At 43.5% G+C, this 20,775-nt stretch overlaps 1 protein-coding gene across 4 annotated transcripts in view; it reads left to right on the forward strand.

The window, feature by feature from the left end:
- CTNND2 (catenin delta 2) overlaps positions 1-19,918 on the forward strand; it is an 821,463-nt gene extending 801,545 nt beyond the window's left edge. For all 4 annotated transcript variants that reach the window (XM_090276223.1, XM_090276225.1, XM_090276224.1 and 1 more), the window contains 4 exons: positions 710-836; positions 5,035-5,166; positions 13,028-13,101; positions 19,582-19,918. In XM_090276223.1, the coding sequence (XP_090132349.1) occupies positions 710-836; positions 5,035-5,166; positions 13,028-13,101; positions 19,582-19,842 (594 nt within the window). In that variant the 3' untranslated portion in view covers positions 19,843-19,918. The remainder of the gene's footprint in view (positions 1-709; positions 837-5,034; positions 5,167-13,027; positions 13,102-19,581) is intronic.
- Positions 19,919-20,775: the final 857 nt, after the last annotated feature.

Here is a 20,775-nt window from a genome sequence, read left to right on the forward strand (position 1 = left end):
TATCCATAATATATGTTATATGACCTTTATAATAAAAAATAGTATATATGCTTTTTATGTATTAACTAGATATTAGATGGCTTAATAGAGAGTTAACTTGGTAGGATGCATTTCGGATATGCTCTAAATTGAAAATTATAATTTCTGGGACAAAATAGAGAACATATGAGTTGAAGTGTGAATATATGCTGAAGGCCTTGAGCAGGTGGGGATTGGGTATTTGTGGCAGAGAAGGAAGTTTGAAACGATATAACGGAGATAAACCTGAAGGGAGAATGCTGCTTGGCACCTGGTCGTGTGAACAAGTGTAAACACTTTTGGAACATAGTTGAAAGAGAGTCAGGTAGAGCTGGAACCAATAGGCAAAGAACAGTTTTAGGATCATTTAACATTCTGAGCATGACATTTTAATTTAAATAAAAGCTTCTGGCCAAAGCAGGTTTGCCAAGACACCATTTATTCCACGTTTGAAAAGGAAAGCAAGCTCTCAAAGCAGGCCGTCCTGTTTCAGCCTGTCTGGAGGGAACAGGGTGTGGGTCTCCATTCACACTCGTCTCTGTTAACCTTGATGATGGCGCCAGAGCTCCATGATCGCTTCTGACAGACTGCAGAAATGTTTTGCAAATTCAAATGCTTGGAACATGGAAACGTCAGGAAGTGAAGAATCTCTCTGCCTTCCCCACTCAATAGAAGTGTGCTGTCTTTGCAGGATGGATGGTCACAATATCACTTTGTAGCCTCATCTTCAACCATCGAAAGGGATCGGCAAAGACCCTACTCCTCCTCCCGCACGCCCTCCATTTCCCCTGTGCGCGTGTCTCCCAACAACCGCTCAGGTAAGAGATGCCCAGAGCCAGCCAGATCTGATTTGCTTCCTTTCTAGCCCCTTAGCTGACCCCCACAGAGAGGACAGCCTTGCCCATTCCGACATGTGCTGGAAATATCAAATGACTCTGTTTTCTTTTTACTGCCATGGCAACTTCGTGTTATACACAGACTCAGAACAAATCTCTTAACAGAGTTCTAAAAATCTCTCACAGGTGTCACGGGCATGAAATGCAGGTCATAGACCTCCATTCAGTGAGGAACAAAGATAAAGAGAACTGTCAAGTGTTTGCAAACCAGGGTTTTCCATGGATATTTTTCTAACTGAAAATAGTTTGAGATTCATTTTATTAATTATAATTGGGATAACAGAGTAGGGGAGAGAGGACATGCTATTTCTTCATTTAGAATGACATACGTTTGCACTACATCATTGAGGATTTCATTACTGATTAGCTTTAAACCAGCAGATAAATCATGGATGAATTCGTATTACAACCAACCATAACCTTTAAGTCATTTATGCTTTTCTAATTTTGTCACCTTCTCATTGCTTAACTTTTGATCTAACTTTTTTTATTTACTTGTATAGATATTTTACTTTTATACCCCTTTTCAATCATGTCATATAACACCAAAGGCTAGAGAAAAAATCAAAAGCAAAATATGAGCCCTGGCTTCTGTGGCTCAGTGGATTAAGCTCCAGCCTGGGAGCCAAGTGTCACTGGTTCAATTCCCAGGCAGGGCACATTACTAGGTTGCACGTCAGGTACCCAGTTGGGAGCGTGTGAGAGGCAACCACACAGTGATGTTTCTCTCCCTCTCTTTCTCTTTTCCCCTCTCTCTAAAAATAAATAAATAATTTTTTTTTAAAGTGGTTTGCAAAGTTTAAAAAAAAAGCAAAATATGAGCACATTGTTTGGTATATATGTGGCATAAGTTTTATTGTGGTTTTACTCAAAGTTTTTAAAACTTTTCTTTTGATTTTCACATCGTGGTTTCTGTTGTGAGAAGTATGGATATGTAACTATACGTTTATATACATGCTCATGCATGCATGCACATACACATCTGTATAGGCTTTTATTAAAGAAAGTTTCTCCTTACTCTTGACTGCCCTCTCACAGCTGAGGAACTAATAATTGCAGGAACTGCTATTCACAGGGTGTGAGAGAGAACACGCCCCAGCGGAGGCCTCTCTCTCCTTGAGAATGTTTGTCATAAAACTTTGCACCACACTGCACTGTCAGGGTGACAAGACAAATCAGAAATGAATGGGGAATACTTGGCAGAAATGACCTCTCCCAGCAGTATGAATGCTTCTGTTTTTCAATGTGGCCGTACTGCTTGTAACATTCAGTCCCACAGTAGACGAGTCAGGACCCTCACCCTGTGTGACTGGAGAAACCCCTGCCTGTCTCAGAAGCACAGCAAATTATTTCCATAACCCTTAAAAAGATAAAGAGCAATGAGTCTGACAAGCACAAGGATGGTGTCTTTTTAAAAGCTCTAATTACTGAGAACCAATCAGCATTGGGAAGACAAAATGCTCTAATAGATTGGAACGTGCTGGGAGGAGCAACAACACGCTGTCAGGATGTTAACATCCCAGCCATTCGGCTAAGATGCTGCCTGGTGTTCTCTGGACCAGGCACATCAAAGACACCTAGTAAACACCTGTTTGCATGCTAGAGCTTTTCCCAGAGTCTCACCTAGCTACCCGAGACTACTGCGTGTGAGGTCTCGGGAGACAATTACACACTTGACAAAGTTCAATAAACCCCACCATCTGTGCAATATTAGATTCAAATTATAAAAGCTTTGGCCAACAGGCTCCAAATATTCTCTCTTTGTGATCGCCTGGCAGTGACTAATAAAAGGCTAGCATTGATGCAGAAAGACCTAGAAGCAAAGGAGCAAGGACAGGCAAGGGATTCTCCCTGGAAAGGAAGATGGAGAGCAGAAAAGTGGGACAGCGGGTGGAGGAGGTGAGCAGGATGCAGTGGAGGATGTGCTGGGAATGCTTGGGGACTGGACAGGGTCCGGATGAGTTACATGGAGCAAATGTGATTTCCTTCCCTGTCTTCCCATTGGGTTTACACCTAGAGATTCTGGTCCAGCTGGCTTGCGGTGGGACCCAAGCATCTGTATTTTTAAAAATATTCCAAGTATTTAATTCTGGTGGGCAGCCCAGGATTAGAAACCTCTGAGAGTTTCGAGAGCTGAACAGTGAGCCCCGATTTTATTGTGACAGGTTTGAGAAGTGGGTGGTAGCTTTTGAGGAGACAGGAAGTCATAGAAAGGCCCCTTTGTTTACCTTCCTAGCATTTGGCTGTGGCATCTACTGAGCACCCAGCCTCTTATTCTGATTTATTTACACGTCCATTTCCTCACCTGATTGAGAGCTCAGAACGTGCAATGCAATTCATGTTTCTGTCTCGCAGTGTCTCAAGTAGGGATTTTCACATAGACGATACTGAATCTGATGAAATAAAGCAAAGTTTCAGACAGTGAAAAGAGGGGTACATTCAGCGACCAAGGATACCCACGGGGCTGGAGCTGAGGGATCCTGCAAAGGGTGTGAATGATAAGCTACAGGGAAAACAGGTTTGATTGGGGAGGAACATGGACACTAGCCTAGGAAAGAGGGCTTTATCCTAAAAATCAAAGTTACCCAGGGTTCCCCTGGCCTTAATAATCACCAATTCTGCTTATAAATATGGGTTCCTAGACCTATTCCCTGAAAATTCAGACCCCAAAGATCCAGGGCTGAGCCCTGGAATCCCTAAGTCCTCAGGTGAGTCTCCGGGTTAGAAGAGTTTCTGAAGCACTGCCCAGAGCACAGCAAGCTTGGGGAGGCTTTGAGGCGGAAATGTGCTTTGCTGAGCTCATACTGAGTTCGATGCAACTGACTGAGCTCCAGATATGAGTGGCACCTTGAGGAGCATAGAGAACAATGTGAGGACAATCATGGGGTGGGGTGCACAGCACACACGGGCATACTCTGCACCCTCCGTCACATCTCTGCATTGAGAAGGCTGCTTAGTTCCTCCCAGTTCATCTCATCTTTCAAGAAAACAAACCTCTTTTTGTTTGCTCCTTTACCTCCAAGTTCAGCCTTTTCTGTGTTCTGGGGCTAGTTTGTTAAAGAATCATGGAATTCCCAGAGGACTCGTCTAATTACAGTCCATCATTGTAGAAATGGAAACACAAAGGGATGACAGAGCTCATTCTCCAGAGTCCAACAAGCCGCGAGGGACTGGCTGAGGTGCAAGGTGTGGGTGACAGATTGGTGGGGGCTCATCAGAAGCACTGGAGCAGGACTCCCATCAGGAAGAAGGAGCTGTCCTCACACCTGTCCCCAGCCCACTCCAGCAGGCTGATCTTTTGGGGTTGGGTTATTTTGGCCCCATAGATCATCCTGTGTGGAGAATTGCTTCCTCTGCCTTCCTTTAGGGGAGTTTCTGGGTGACTTTGTATTTAACTAAAACTGCACTATTTTTTAAAGATTTTATTTATTTATTTTTTAGAGAGAGGGGAAAGGGGGAAGAAAGAGAGGGATAGAAACATCCATGTGTGAGAGATACATCTATTGGTTGCCTCTGACATGCCCCCAACTGGGGACCTGGCCTGCAACTCGGACATGTGCCCTGACTGGGAATCGAACTGGTGACCTTTCAGTTTGCAGGCTGGCACTCAACCCACTGAGCCACACTAGCCAAGGCATAAAACTACACTTATTTTAATCAGAAATTCTTCAATTGCAGCAATAGTTCCTTTGAAACACATCTAATTAAAAAAGGGAGGAAGGTAGAAGAAAGGAAGGAAAAGAGAGAGGAAGAGAAGGAGAGAGGAAACAAAAAGAAAGAGAAATAAACCAAAACCGATCTCATTCTTACACCTGTCTCATACACCTTGCACAGCTCATGTTCCCACCAGGATGCCTCTCTAAAAAAGATGGACCCAGGATATAATTCTTAATTACTTGCCTTCAATATCAGGTGCCCCTTAACTACAAAACACCAAATGACACAGGGTAAGGGAATGGATAAAGACAACAGCCAAAGAACAAGGACATCAACAGGTCCATGCACACATATGGACATATGTTGAGCCAGATGTATTTATGACCTTAACTGTTTGGGTGGAACACTATCCAGGCTGTGAAATAAGACTCAGAAAGTCATCCCTTTGATTTTTTTTATGCAGCAAGTGCCCCAGCTTCACCTCGGGAAATGATCAGCCTCAAAGAAAGGAAAACAGACTATGAGTCCACTGGCAGCAATGCCACTTACCACGGAACGAAAGGAGAACACACTTCCAGGAAAGACACCATGACAGGTGAGCTCAGCTTTGTGTGTTTCCCCTCGGAGCTGCTGACTTGATGTAGGACAGGGAAGAAGAATGGGACATCAGACTTTAAGCTGTGCTTGACAGCTCAGCAGGACTTAGCAACGAGCGAGCAGGTCACTTGAGAGCTTGACAGTGAAGATCCCCGGGAACTGGAGATGAAGAGATTAAGCCAGAGGTGTAAAAGTTTAGCATCTTATTCCTGAAAATAGATAAGAGAAAATGTCTTCTACACACATGATCCTCAGTCTTTCTTTACCTACCCCTTTTCCTCTCACTTGCCCAGCTCATAATATTTTATAATATTCTCTCAAATTAGAGAAGGAAGTCACCGTAGGTTTCTTCTTATTTGGCATATCAAGTTTTGCCCATGAGGAATGGAGCGGGGAGAAAGAAGATTTTTTTAAAAAAAGAAGGGAAGGGAAGGGGAGGGGAGAGGGAGAGGAGGGATGGGGAAGACAGCAAAGGAAGAGAATTTAAGGGAAACCCATTTCTGTTGAGACATTTTCTCCTCTTACCTTGAAACCAAACAAACTCCCAAGAAGATCCATTAGAACCAATGACCATAGTTTCCCTGAGCAGGAATTGATCTTTTATGCTCCTTGTCCTTCACTACCCCAATTATACCCATTGCCGCTCCTTTCTCACAAGCTAGGACTCTGTGGAGGACAAAATTGGTGTCCATCACCAGCACCCCACCACGCCCAGTGTGCCCTGCCCATCCTGTTTAGTAACTAGACTTGACCTTAACTCTCCTTTTATTCTGTACGACTCTCCTTGGGGTGGGGTTTTGCCTTTCACATTTATCATCCCCTGCAGACTCTCCACGAACTACCTTCTGCCCCCATGTGCGCCTCCTGCAAGGACTCGGTGGGTATTGAGGTGGAGGGGGTTATGCCTTGGAAACAGAGCTGCCAGAGTCCTCAGGATCTCTAACTAAGGATTCACACCCTTCTTTGCCACACGGATGTAGAGATGGGTCCCTCCTGAAAATTGGCCATGGAAAGCAGGGCTTTAACAGAACAGGGCCAGACTGGGCCACTCATTAAACGGGGATGCGAAGACCTCACTCTAAACACACACTGAGACCCTCTTATCAGAAAAATCTTAAAAGCATGGGATACGTTTCTCTTGTATTTAGCTGTAGACCTTCAGGGAAGCAGAATAGATGAAGTGGATGATTTATGAAGATTTCTTTCAGACCAGCATAGCTAAGAAAATGTTCCTAACGGTAAATGTATTCACCCCAGAGACCATATTTCCCAAGGTAACTCTGTGTGGCTGCGTAGAGAGAGGCATAGTCACGATCCCTGCTCCTAGGTGAGCACTCGGCCTCCAGGTACAGACCCTATGAGCAAATGTCTCAACCCCACTCCTGAACTGTCTCCTGAATGGGAGAACTGAGCTCATTATGTAGGACACACCTTATTTTTCTCCTTCACTGGCTTTTTCCCCATCAGTGTCACGCCAGTTGTAGATGAGCATGAACAAAGAAATTTGTGAAGTTAGATGCTGTGTTGCCTGAGTCAACACATTCAGCAGAAAATCTAATTTGCCCTGATTGCTCCAGAGCAGTAGTGACACCAAATTCACCTGACCCATTCATTTTGTGATTATTATTACCTCCCAGGCAGTCTAGAATTGAGACTATATAATTATAGGAAAAGTTGTGAAATTGACTGCATTGTTACTTTACTTTAACTTTTTTTTTTAACTTTCTTGCCCAGTGGAATCATTCAGAAGCTTTTAAATGTGGGTGTTTAGGTGGAAATAGTTCCAATAGTACATGGTCATGCTCTGCACACATAATAAACTAAAAATACAATCTAATATGTTTCTGATGTGTAGTCTTCCTAGAAAATGGCAGGGATCTCGACAACTCCAGTATTGAGATATATGTAAATTTTCAAACTTATATAGAGGCTTAAACAGCTTTGCTCTAGTTTATTTTAAAATGCAATTCAATACTACACTATCAATCATGTAGCAAGCCTAGAAGCACACTGATATCTTTATTGAATAACAGGTTTATACAGGAAGGTTTCCTTCAAGCTGGGAAATACTACGTGAAAGATAGTTGTGATTATCACATTGATGATGGTGGTATTGCTGCAGGTGTTGATGGAGGAGGTAGCAGAGATGGTGGTGGTGAATGAGGGGTATCAGAAACAAGGGTGATGGAGATAATGGTGTTGTGGTGAGACTGTGGTGTGAATAAGTCCCCACCCATGCCAGGGGAGAGCCAGCACATCCTATAGGAATGGAAAGGATGAATTGCCAACCTCCACTCTGCCACACTTCTGCCACATTCCAGCATTTACTTGCAGATCAGTTTTCTTATGACCTCCCCATCAGGAGCACTATTTCTCATTCACCAATAAATCCAGGGGACACTTAAAAAGTTCAGGGCATTGAAAAATATTCAAAACTGCCATTTCCTTATTTCTAAGGCGTCAGACGGTGTCCTACTATTTTCCCCAAAAGAAAACATTCCCTCTGCTGTGGGAAAGCCATGGGAAGCCCCACCCTCAAAATGCAACATGAGAAAGCTTAAAGTGAAAGTAGCTCCTGGGTTATAATGTCGTCTATGTCTTAGAAATACAGATTTATTTAGGTTTTTCAGTCCAGGCTTCCCTCCACCCACCTTTTCTGGATTCACTTCTTAGTTTAGATGGAGTCTTTTAAAATGGTCCTCTCGTTAGTGTTTCTTTGCCACTGAGGAGCCTTCAGAAAGCCAAAGTCAGCTGTTCGTTCAGGCATGCAGGACTGTTAGGGCTTTTTCTCTAGGTCATAATCCCCCTGGGGACATTACGCCTTCAGAAGTACACATCACAGGAGGGCTGTGCGATCCCAGCAGCCGCACAACCTGACTTTAAAATTCGCTGGGGGATTTCACCCTCCCCTCTAAGTTTCCCAAATGCCTTTACATCAAATGGTCTAGTCTGTTTTTGTCAGTGTCTCTCATGCCTTTGAAAGCCATTCTAATCTTTAATATGCTGATTCCGTTGGAAATTGGAACCTATAAAAAACAGAAAGACATTTTCCTGGGAGTCTACTCTGAGCTCCACATACAGGGGCAGAACATTCGTGAAGACATCTACGTCATATGTCTGCAAAGGACACAAGTTCACTCTCAGCTATGCAGTCTCCTCTGAACAGATGGAGTGGACAAAAAGCAGGAGGAAAGAACTTCCAGGAGAGACAGCTGTAGCTCAGAAGCCACAGACTCAACAGTGAGGGAAGCCAGGGCTACGACAGTGCATGGTCTACCAAATAAAATTGCATTTTATTCTAACAGAAAAAAATTGTTAACCTTATTTTTCAAGTATATTTTATTGATTATGTTGTTACAGTAGTCCCAATTTTCTTTCCCTTTGCTCCCTTCTGCCCAGTATCCCCCTTTCCTCCAGCAAATCCACCCCGCTTAGTTCATGTCCATGGGTCGTGCATATAAGTTCTTTGGCTTCACCCTTTCCTATATTATTCTTAACTTCCCCCTGTCTATTTTGTACCAACCAATTATGCTTCTTAATCCCTGCACCTTTTCCCCATTTCTCCCCCTTCCCCCTCCCAGCTGATAATCCTCCAAATGATCCCCGTACCTATGATTCTATTCCTATTCTGGTTTGCTTAGTTGGATTTTGTTTTTAATTTTTTAGATTCAGTTGTTGATAGTTGTGAGTTTGTTGTCATTTTAATGTTCATAGTTTTGATCTTCCTTTTCTTAAGTAAGTCACTTTAACATTTCATATAATAATGGCTTGGTGATGAACTCCTCTAGCTTTACCTTGTCTGGGAAGCACTTTATTTGCCCTTCCACTCTGAATGATAGCTTTGCTGGATAGAGTGGTCTTGGTTTTAGGTCCTTGCTTTTCATCACATTGAATGCTTCATGCCAGTCCCCACTTGCCTGCAAAGTGTCTTTTGATAAATCAGCTGACAGTCTTATAGGCACCCTCTGAGAGTTATAGGTAACTCTTTGCTTTTCTCTTGCTGCTTTTAAAGATTCTCTCTTTATCTTTAACCTTTGGCATTTTAATTATGATGTGTCTTGATGTGGTCCTTTTTGGGTCTAGATTGTTTGGGATTCTCTGTGCTTCCTGGAGTTGTACGTCTATTTTTCCCCCCAAATTTGGGAAGTTTTCTTTCATTATTTTTTTCACATAAGCTTTCAATTTCTTGCTCTCCCCCTTCTCCTTCTAGCACCCCTATGATTCGGATGTTGGCATGTTTAAAGTTGTCCCAGAGGTTCCTAAGCCTCTCCTCATTTTTTTCAGTTCTTGTTTCCTCATTCTGTACTGGTTGACTATTTATTTCTTCCTAATGTTGCAAATCATTGATTTCAACCCCAGTTTTCTTCCCTTCACATTGGTTTTGTGTGGATTTTTCTTCGTTTCATTTAGCATAGCCTTCACTTCTTCCCTTATGCGTTTGCCATACTTAAGCATATCTGTCAAGTTTATGAGCATCTTTATCACCCGTGTTTTGAACTCTACATCTGTTAGGTTGGCTATCTCCTCATTGCTCAGTTCTCCCACTAGAACCTTGATCCATTCCTTCTTTTGGGCCATACTTCTCTGTTTCCTCATCTTGACAGACTCCTCTGCTTGCCTCTGTCTTAAGTAGAGCTGTCACACCTGCTACATTGTAAGGGGTGGAGCCTTAGGTATTCATCGATACAGGTGACTCATTTCACCACATTTTGGCGCTGTGTGAGGGGGAAGGGTCTGAGAGGGAACAATGCTGCTTTCTCAGCACTCGCCCCTCTTCCAGGCACTTCTCTCACTTCCATATGGGACTGGCGCCTCTCTAGCTGCTGCCCTGGTCATCGTTCCCAGAATGGGTGGGTCTGCAGACGTTCTAGGACCGTTTGGGCCCTTTAAACAAGTGGACTCTGCTGAGAGACCAGCAGTTTCTGCCTCTAACCCATCCCCCACTGGTTTTCACAGTCAGAAGCAGTGAGGCTTTATTGTCTCCGGCGCTGGAACCGTGAGCTGTGTGGTCTAGTCTGGTGCTGGGTGTACTCCCCAGGTGTCTCTCCCTAATTTTTAAAATGAGTGACTGCACTTTCTGCTGGCCTGCCGCTGCTGCCACCACCATACCGCATCCTCTCTGCCTAGGCTCCACCCCTCCTGCCTGTCTGGATTAGTATTTCTTCTTTATATCTTTGTTTGTTGGACTTCCATGCAGCTCAATTTTCTGGAACTTCTGATTGTCTCTAGTTTTGAGGTAGTTGTGTTCCTTCTTAGTTGTGGAGGGAGATGCAACCTGTCTGTCTAGGCCTCTGTCTTGGCTGGAAGTCTTTACCTTATTCTTGAAGTGACATTTTCCATCAGCAAATTATAGCTCTGAAGGCAAGTTTTCTTAGGTTTACTTATTTTCATTCACCCATTCAGCAAACAAAACATTCACCCTATGAGCATCCGTCGAGACCAGGTACCATTCCAGATGCTGGGGATACCTACAAAGGTGTCAGGACAGACCAATCTCTGTCTTCACAGAGCTTCTGCTTTCATAAGTAAAGGCAGGTAATACACAAGATAAACAATAGAACGAGCTCACCCTCAAGGTAAAAGTACATAGTGTTGAGCATGATGGAGAGGATAAACAAAGTAATGAGATAGAGGGTGTCTGATGCATGGGGTTACTTTAACTGAGAAGGTCAAGGAGGAGACATTTGAGCCAAAACCTAAGCACCAGCAAGGAGACACAGTCCAGAGTCTGGGGGAATCGAGGTCGAGGAAGCAGGATCAGCAAGTACAACATCCCTGAAGCAAAATAAACCTGGCAGTCTCAAGCAAGTAAAGCAGGCCAGCATAGCTAGGGCTTCCAGAACAAGGGAAGACAAGTGGAAGATGCTGCAGAAAGATAGGCAGAGGCCAGATCATTCAGAGCCTTGTATGCCACAATAGAGAGCTTTCACCATAATCCAATTTGTCTAACAAGATGCTTGTCTGGCTTTTGGGAACAGGATGGACAGAGGAGCAGGGTTGGGCAGAGTGGGAGCTGTGCCTTCAAGGAGGGGTCTATAGCAGTGGTCCAGGCGAGAGCTGGTGGTTTTCACAGTAATACAGAGACAAGGGTAATGTGTATTCAGCCAGAGTCTGAGTGGTGTTTAAAATTGAAAATAGGCTCTCAGCCCTACTTCCAAAGTAAAGTTTTCCAAGAGGAGTTTTATTGCACAGCTATTATGTGCTCTTAGTAATAATTGTGAGTGAGATGATAGGTTACACTGACTTTGTGTCTAGAGTGGCCTGTCTCTATTTTATTATCCCATTGATACTGGAAACAAAAAGATAAGCTCTTCTTTGTTTCTAGAGTGTTTTATACCCCAATGACATCTATAAAAAAAAAGTTTTCAAAATCTTTCTTTAATCATGTTACAGAACCCCTGGGCTGCTCCAATTGAAAACAAACCCACGGGCTCTTTAGTTAGGGGTCCGATTGCCCGCCGCTAGAACTACAACTCTTAATACTTCAGTTGAGTGAAAAGAAAATTGTTTATTTAACAGTTACACATATCCTTGCCTCCCCCCTACCAAACCTAGCCAGTTTTAGGAAGGTCAGAAACACCGTTTCCCTACTTCCCAAACACAGTTCAGCTTTACCAGCGGCTGCCAATCATTCAATCTGATTGGGGAGGTCCTTTCTGTGCTGTGGTGCCTTTCAGCTCTCAATACAAAACCGCTGGGATTCTCAGCCTCCTTGCAAACTGTCTTCTTTCTGTAAACCGCGTGGATCTCCTCTCCTTCTCCAGAGCACCTCTGCGAACACCCGCCAGCGAGGGAGACAGCCCCAGAGTGCACCCCCCTCAAGTGTTCACAGCTGCCTATATGTCCCTGACAGTGTCCTCTGAGGCAGTGGGTGTTGCCGACAGTTCTGACCATTCACAGAACCTCACGTAGGCTCTGTGTGCTTTCCATACCATCCCCTGGTTCAAGACTCCTCCCATCCACCTGAGGCCTTGGAAGCATCCAAGCAATTTTGCATAATGAAAGACACCAGCCACCAGCCTCAGGCATGTGGAGGCATTCTGAAAGCTGCTTCCCTCTCCCCATCCCCCAGCCGAAAACTCCAGGGATTTTTGGACTCCCCTGTTTCTGTAACAATAACCTTACAGTTGCTGTGAAGGAATTGGTACCTGGGGCCCTTTCTCGGGGCTTGTGGCATGAGCCTCATGGATTCCAGGTGAGAAAATGGGTGAATGAGCACTCTATCCAGGCTTTTGGAAGCTGTCAGTAGCTAGGATAGACATCCCTCCTTTCAACTAGACCTCAGGCCACTCAAAAACAGAGTGGGGCTCCTGTGTCTGTCTACCAGGATTCCAAAGCCGCAGCCACCCAGATGCGCAGGGCGCACGCAGGTGGTGCTTCCCGCCTGTCCTTCAGGCCTTTGAGAAATGAACTGTCTGAAAGATGACCAGGCACTTCTGGGAGCTCAAATTAGAAATTTCATTCTTGTCACTCTCCCGCTAAAAACGAAGCTGCTGATACACATTCCTGCATGCTTCAGTGCAAGTGACAAGCTTTTATTATCCGCCAGTTTTCACCAGAAAAGAAGGCCATAAAACTTGCAAAATGACCATCTGTTTGTCGCACCTGCCCTGATCCTGTCTGCAATCTGAACATTATTGCAGGAGGATGACAAAATACAGAGATTTTGTAGAAGGACTGTACTTCTTTCTTAATATCTGTATGCAAAGTGAAGTGTTTCAAGCCAAATAATTTCTTTCACTTGGAATGGTCCACAAGAAACCAAGCTGGTTAGGGCAAGAACATGCTTTGATAACCATTAGTCCTCCATTTGAAATTTTGATTTCTTTGCTAACACATTTGTTTCCCTTTGCTTTCAGCTCAAAATACTGGAATTTCAACTTTGTATAGAAATTCATATGGTGCGCCCACTGAAGACATCAAACATAACCAGGTAAAGGAGATACAGAATGTTTGTATTATGTTTCCCTTCAGCTAGTGTGAACTGTCCTAGAATTGTAAAAATAAGTTAACATCTCTTTAGTATTCGTAAAGAATAATAATTTTAGGAAGTAGAGTTCCCTGCTACTCTTCCCTCAGATGTCACGCAGCATCCACATGTAGTGGCAGTCATTAGAACAGCCTCAGATTTGAAAAGTCTTCGATTTCACCACTCCACACACTTTATTTCATAGTCGGCGGCGGCAGCCGTCCGTCTCGAGAGACGATGGTGTAGCTTCTTAAGAGTCTTATCTGCACCGCCGAGAATGGCCGTGCAGTCCGACTCGGAAGTGACACAGTATCTGTCTCCTCCCGTGTTGAATCGACATCTTGCGATGACGCTGGAGTGTCCTCTCCAGTGAAGCTGAAGCTACAGAGCCTGGGCAGGGTGATATGGAGGGTCTGCTGTTGCCCATGCAGCAGACCCCCCCTCTCTTCGCAGCTGAAGGGTCCAAGGGAAAGACGAGTCAATACAGCTTGGCTTCAGGTGCGCCGCAGGAGTTGCCGGTGTTGACTACAACGTCAAACCGCCTTAGGGACTCCGGCTCCGGATTTTCTGTCGGGGTTTACTCCCTTAGCCTTTCCCCTGAAGAGGTATGCTGCAAGGCAGCGGAGGTTTTTTGGAGTCAGAGTTTTCCTTCTCTGATGTACCCTGACTGGAAGATCGAACCAGCGACACTTAGCTCGCAGGCCGATGCTCAATCCACTGAGCCAAACCAGCCAGGGCAATGAATATATATATGTATACTTATATACACACACATATATATATTTCATAGTGGAAAACAAGTTTTCTACTATAAAGCAAAACTGAAAGAAAGAAGTCAAGCCCCAATTACACATGGATAAGATGCTGGTTATTAGACAAATTGTCTAATTACTAGACAGGGAATAAGCAGTTCCTATACCCCAGCCAACTCTCGTTCAGAAGAAAACATTCATTATGAGTATAGTTACTAATAAGACAGACTCATCAACTTCAATATAAATAGTTAAATAGAATGCATTTTACAGTGCCTTGCAACTCAAAGTCTAGTTAAAGATGCAGCAGCACCAACATCACCGAGAACTTGTTAGAAATGCAGAAGAGATTCTTCTTTGTCCCTTACCCAAACTTGCCCAAGGTCTCTGGCATCAGACTCACATTTTATCAAGATGGATGTATTAAGGTTTAAGGGGCTCTGGGATGGTAGATACCTAAAGAATTGATCTAAGTTTATGTCTATGTGTTTTATCGAGGCCTATTTTCTCTATGGTTTCTATGGGGACTATAAAAGCCAAAAGGCACAGCCTCTGCTTCTTCACTGATGGACAACTTCATATTTTTCTCCCCCTTTTATGGTCATCATGGAAAGAATGACATTCATTGTACCTGTTGGCTACTAATAACCATTGCTGGAACAGGCTTCTTGATGATGCTCTAGATTCTTCTCATGCATCAGGAAAGTTGGGCTACAAAGATAAACCTGAAAACTGTTGGCTTGATCACACTCCCCAGATGAAAGTCAACACAGAAGGACAGTGGGTTGTTTTTGAACATTGGTCAACACCCAGCAGGGCAGCATCTCTGAAAAGGAAAGAGACCCCCTTCTAGCAGGTAGAACGTCATGTACAAAATCATTTCCAAGGGAAGAAGGAGGAGGATATGAAAAGTATCTCTTAGACTTAAAATTATTTTTGCTCTAATCAACCATCAACAGGAGAAAGGGGAGTGGTCAGAGGAGTTATCCCTTTGCCCTACATTTTCCAATTCATGCACAGCTGCTCCTGAAACATCTGGTGCTGTTTGCAGCCCCCTGGTGAATGCCCAGACCTCCAGACACATTGCTAACATCTACTTGGCCTCCCTCAATTCTAGGGGTTGCTTAAAGCAAAGAGGCCAATGAATAAATCAGTCAGGGAATGAACTCTAGAGCAGAGATCACCAGGGGTGGCCTCTGGCTATTCACATGTAAACATGCCTGCCCAAACATAGGGGAAAAGAGGCAAAATGTATTGGGAATGCCAAGTCTCTTTATGGAAATCCCCCCTATTTCTTTTAGCGAATATTAGGGATTGTGAATGAACTGTCTGTCCCCAGCTTTTAAAGATACTTGTAAGATGTGATAGGACCCTGATTTGCATCCAAGAGTAGATTAGTCTTTAGTTTAAGGAGACCAAGAGAAGCTTGTCACCAGAATCAGCTTATTCAACACCAGCCCTTCTCTCATGGAATTCTGCTAGTGTTGGCAGTGTAGCCCAGAGGTCCTTGGCATCTTACAGTGTGGCTGCTGGAGGTTCCAAAGGACAGCTTGCAATCTAGATTTAGAGGACAGTCCATAATGGTTGTAAGGGCATATTCTTTTCACCTGAGCCCCTTCAGAGCATTTAAGCAAATTAGAAGTAATGTGCTAAGATGGCATCTCCACTGTGAGAGAGAACACAGCCTACTGTAGCCTTTTCCCCAGGGGCCCCAGAATGTATTTGACTCAGCCTCAGTGTGAACATCAAGGCCACAGGGTCTCAGGCGAATGCTGCTAAAACCCAGCAGGAATGGATATGAAGCTCTGCACCACTTGTCAGTGCAGGAGAAATGTTGTCAGCAGGCCACCATCAGAGCTTAGTCCTGTGGCCATAGTTTAGTGCCATCATTATTCCCTGAGCAGGTCCAGCAAAGGGAAGTAGGCAACCAGATTGTTAACTCCATTCTAGTTTCAGGAAACATTTTTAATTGTCAACCAAAGAAAGTTGTTTTTCCCCTTAAATATTTCCAAGGAAATCATTATAACATGCCAATGAACTTGGGGAGAAGAGAATAAAGTATTTTACTTATTTTGGACTCTGTTATTGGAATAAACTTTGGGTCTACCTTAAGTTCCCTCTTGAGAAGTGAAGGAAGTTTGATCATCCTATCCATCTGAAGGAGGAGACAATTTGGTTCTCTTCCAATTGGGTAGTCTAGAGACCATCTCGTATACATCATCCAGGATTTGGATTCTCTGCCCACATGACCATGGCCAGTTGGACATGGAATGCTTTCATTTGCGTAACTTTCCTGTGCCTCAAGTGACTCACAACCTCTCAGATGGTAAAAAGCCAACTTGAACAATTTAACCAGGAGGAATGCTCTGGATTCATTCAGTTTCAGTGTCAAAACTTGTCCTCTGCTAAGCACTCTGGTCTCTGAGGTGTCCTAATTACTGACTAGCCACAGAGGTGGCTGAACAGTGACTCATCTTAGAGAAGAAGCAATTCCCTGACATAAACTGGTTTCAGATGGATCTCTGAGAATGCAGCAACAGCAGCTCATGGCTAAGTGAGGTAGAGGCCTGAGCAGTAGCTATGAACCAGGCTTTCCATGAGTCAGAGGCAATGGAGCCAGGCTGCTGCTCAGCTGTGGCACTCCCCATGTGACTGACTGCCTGGCACTCAAGACTTATTTTCAGTGAATTCCAAGCGTAAGGACTCCTGTGCAAAATAACCATTAGTGTGAGATAAGATTTGTGATCCTTGGTTTTCATGTTTGGAGTCAACAGGTTACAGACAGCATTTTAAGAGTTAACTACTTAAACATTCCAAAAGTTCTACTGAGCTTTTACCAGTCCATTCCATCTTTATAAAGAAAAATAGCATATGTAACTATATATATGCAGATAACAACAGAATTTTTGTTCATCCACTAGAAACAAAGGGATTTGGTGTTTTCATTCAGATAATTATTCATGACAACAAAAGAGCATCTTGAGTTCCTAGTTGGTTTTCTCAGTCTCGCTGCCAAGTGGGCAGGACAGAAACAGTTGTTCCCTGGAAATGAGGAAACTGACATTCCAGGTGGGTAAGGTTTGCCTTTGGTCACCCACTAGGAAGCGGCAAAGACTCTAACATGGTTTTCCTGCCTTCTTATCTCATTTTCCCTGCTCAGTACCAGTGCTTCTCTAATTTAAGCATGAGTCAGCTAGACCCATATTGCAGAAGGAAGGAAGGAAGGAAGGAAGGAAGGAAGGAAGGAAGGAAGGAAGGAAGGAAGGAAGGAAGGAAAGAAGGAAAGAAGGAAGGAAGGGAGGGAGGAAGGGAGGGAGGGAGGGAGGGGGAAAGGGAAATTGGGAAGGGAGAGAGAAGGAGGGAGGACAGAAGGAGACATACATACATATATGTTTATGACTAAATGAAGATTAAACAAAAAAGGATTTGTTAAATGTTGAATATGGTGCCCAAGGAAATAGAAACACAGTTAATTCTAGTTTCCTCCTTGTATAATTTTTCAGAACCTTCCAATTCTAACCATCTGTATGCTCTATGCTTGGGTAGCAACACAGTGTTGGAGTGGAGAAGCTCAACATGAGGACACAGCTCTTCCAAGAACAGCAAAGTGCACCTTAACTTGGTCTTAACAATGTTTAATTGTACATGCTGCAGATTAGTTCCAGTGTCTTTTTCATAGCAAGGCTCTTAGGCTAACAAACGTCTACACTCTATGGACTTTCACAGGTAGACAGAAACCTCATTCATTCAGCTACCCCTGACTAGAAGTGTGGCACATACTGAATGGCAGCTGTGATGAAGCTCACCCCTTCTTTGAAGAACAGGTTGATTACTAGTATAAATCAATTACCTATAAGAGGGAGCTTCGTGTACTTGAGGAAAGAATTGTGTGCAGACCATTAGAAGCATTCATTTACATGCAACGTGCTAATTACAAATCATTATCTATTAACTAAGACCAATTTCTAGAGGACATTTCCATGCTGAACCTTAGTTAAATTAATAGGGAATTACTGAATTGGCTTGCAAGTGATCAAACTGTGTTTCTTTAAGAGTGTTTTATCATTCACATCAGACCTCCTTCCTGATTATTGCTCATGAGCAGAACTTTGTACATGCCTAGAAGCCCCAGCTGTGGGACTGGCCCTCACCCCACACCTTGGGAGGGTCTGATCACTTCAGGGGCATAGTCTGGGAAAGAGTTCCCAGAAGGGAAGCAGATAGCTAGACCACCCTCACACATGCAAATGCTAATTATCAACCCATGGACACGCTTTGTCCTGCTGTCCTTACAGCCAAGCAGAGGCAACTGATTCTTGACTTCATATATCTCGAAGGCTCTTATGATCCCTTTAATCTTCAAGGTCCCCTAAATCAGACAGTAACCTGCAGAGACAAGGGTGCAAACAGGGAGCATTGAGGAGGGCTGAGGGACACCAGGCAATTCTGAAGACCCCTTCCCCCTATCCAAAGTCTTCATAATTTCACAGCATTCTCAAGTTCCATCACGCCTTAATTGAACCAATTTAGAAACATTTTGGTCCTCCATATTATAGTATTCTGTATTTGGAGTGGATTCTTTCTTTTCATTAATTGCTTCTCTGTGTATCTTACTAAGGCTGTGGTACCTGTCCACTTGGGCAGGTGTGATGGAATGGCCCCACTACCAGGAAGCCTATTCCTCAAGAGAGGTATTGATCACAGCCCTCTGCCCTGGCAGGAAGATGCCTGAGTGATCATGAGACCTGTACATCTTCACAGTCTCTTTGTCTGGGATTGCAACACCTAGCAATAATAGATAAAATGCAGGAAAATGAAAATCAACTACTGTGTTCTATAGCATTTCATGTGTAACTCTGTAATTTAAAAGGCTTATCTAGGAAAATGGTGTAGCTGCTGTGGCAGTTTGGAGATTCCTCAAAAAGTGAAATGGAATCACAAGATTCAGCAATTGTACTTCTAGTCCTTTGAAAGAAAGGACTTATATAATGTTCATTACAGCATTTTTCACAATAGTCCTAAGGTGGAAACAAGCAAGGTATCCACCAACAAATGAGGGATAAACAAATGTGATATCATCATACATGGAATATTACCCAACCTTAAAAAGAAGGAAATCATGCTCATGCTTATAACATGGATGAACTTTAAGAATATTATATTAAGTGAAAGAACCAGACACAAAAGGATAATTCTTATATGACTCCACTTATATGAGGTGTCTGGAATATTCAAATTCATAGAGACAGAAAGTAGAATGGTGGTTGCCTTGGTAGGAGGAGGAGATGTCAGGGAGTTATGCTTAATGGGGATGGCATTTCTGTTTGGGATGATGAAAAATTTCTGAAATGGATGGTGGTGATGGTTCCACAACACTGTGAATGTACTTAATGACACTTAATTGTATAGTTAAAAATGGTTAAAATGGTAAATCTTATGTTATGTATATTTTACCACAATAATAATTTTTCAAAAAAAGATGATCTAGAATGGGTAGTGTGTGGACCCTGGAACCAATGTTTTAAAAGGAAGGTAATCAGTACTTGGTAGTATCTGGGGACATGCCATACCAGTGAATGCCTGGGTGACATTCATAGCCTTGACTTTGAGGGACGGTGACGTGCCTGAACTACAGAGGCAGGGAGATCAAGGAGACACGAACTGACCGAGGTGCATCTTCTTTTCTGCGCAGGTTTCAGCACAGCCAGTCCCACAGGAGCCCAGCAGAAAAGATTACGAGACCTACCAGCCGTTTCAGAATTCCACGAGAAATTACGACGAGTCCTTCTTCGAGGACCAGGTCCACCATCGCCCTCCAGCCAGCGAGTACACCATGCACCTGGGACTCAAGTCCACCGGCAACTATGTCGACTTCTACTCAGCTGCCCGTCCCTACAGTGAACTGAACTATGAAACGAGCCACTACCCCGCCTCCCCCGACTCCTGGGTGTGAGGGGCGGGCAGCACGAGGCGCTCCGGGAACAGTGCATGTGCATGCATACCACAAGACATTGCTTTTTTTTTTTTAATTTTTTTCCCTGCAAATTTAGTTTGTTAAAGCCTGTTCCGTAGGAAGGCTGTGATAACCAGTAATGAAATATTAAGAACTATTTTAGAAAGCTAAATGAATCGAACGTTAACTTGGATGTCAATAGAAAGCTAAAGCGATCCTACAGATGACATTGTGACACCTTTCTAGTTTGAGCTGTAAGGTATAAAAAGTGCTGTGTACTGAAGGCGGCTGGAGGCAGCACACGAGGCGGTCGGGGCGGTGGGGTTTGAAGGTTATAAGCACAGAGGCAGGCCGCACGGGTCACATACTTTAGAGGGACGGCTTCTCACGCTTTGTTTACTCTCTTCATCCGTTGTGATTCTAGGCTTCCGGTTGCATTGGGGTTCCTCTGTACAGCAAGATGTTTCTTGCCTTTTGTTAATGCATTGTTGTAAAGTATTTGATGTACATTACAGATTAAAGAAGAGAAGCGCGTTGTGTATATTACACCGATGCCGCAGTGTTTCCTCATCTATGGTTCTAAATATTGCTTCAATCTCAAACTTTTGAAAGATGTATGGATTTCCAGTTTTTCTTTTCTTTTTTCTCAGTATGTTTTAACAAAAAATGGGGAAAAAAGGAATATTTAGCAGTATTGTTCGTTCTGATATGTGAACTTGTTCGTGGCAACTAAGCAAGGCATTCAGCAGTTTCTGACAATTAACATACATCATTCCACACTCCTTGTCAACAAAGTGCTTTTTCACTGCCTAAAATTTTAGATGTAGATATTTGAAATAGATTTTTTCATTTATACCAGTTTTCTTTATGATGATACAGTGTTAAAAGAAAATAAATTACAATTGATCTGTCATCCATATTTGCTAAGAATGT

The sequence above is a fragment of the Furipterus horrens genome, unplaced genomic scaffold (assembly GCF_987537825.1).
Source record: "Furipterus horrens unplaced genomic scaffold, mFurHor1.1.pri manual_scaffold_5, whole genome shotgun sequence".
Classification (NCBI taxonomy): Eukaryota; Metazoa; Chordata; class Mammalia; order Chiroptera; family Furipteridae; genus Furipterus; species Furipterus horrens.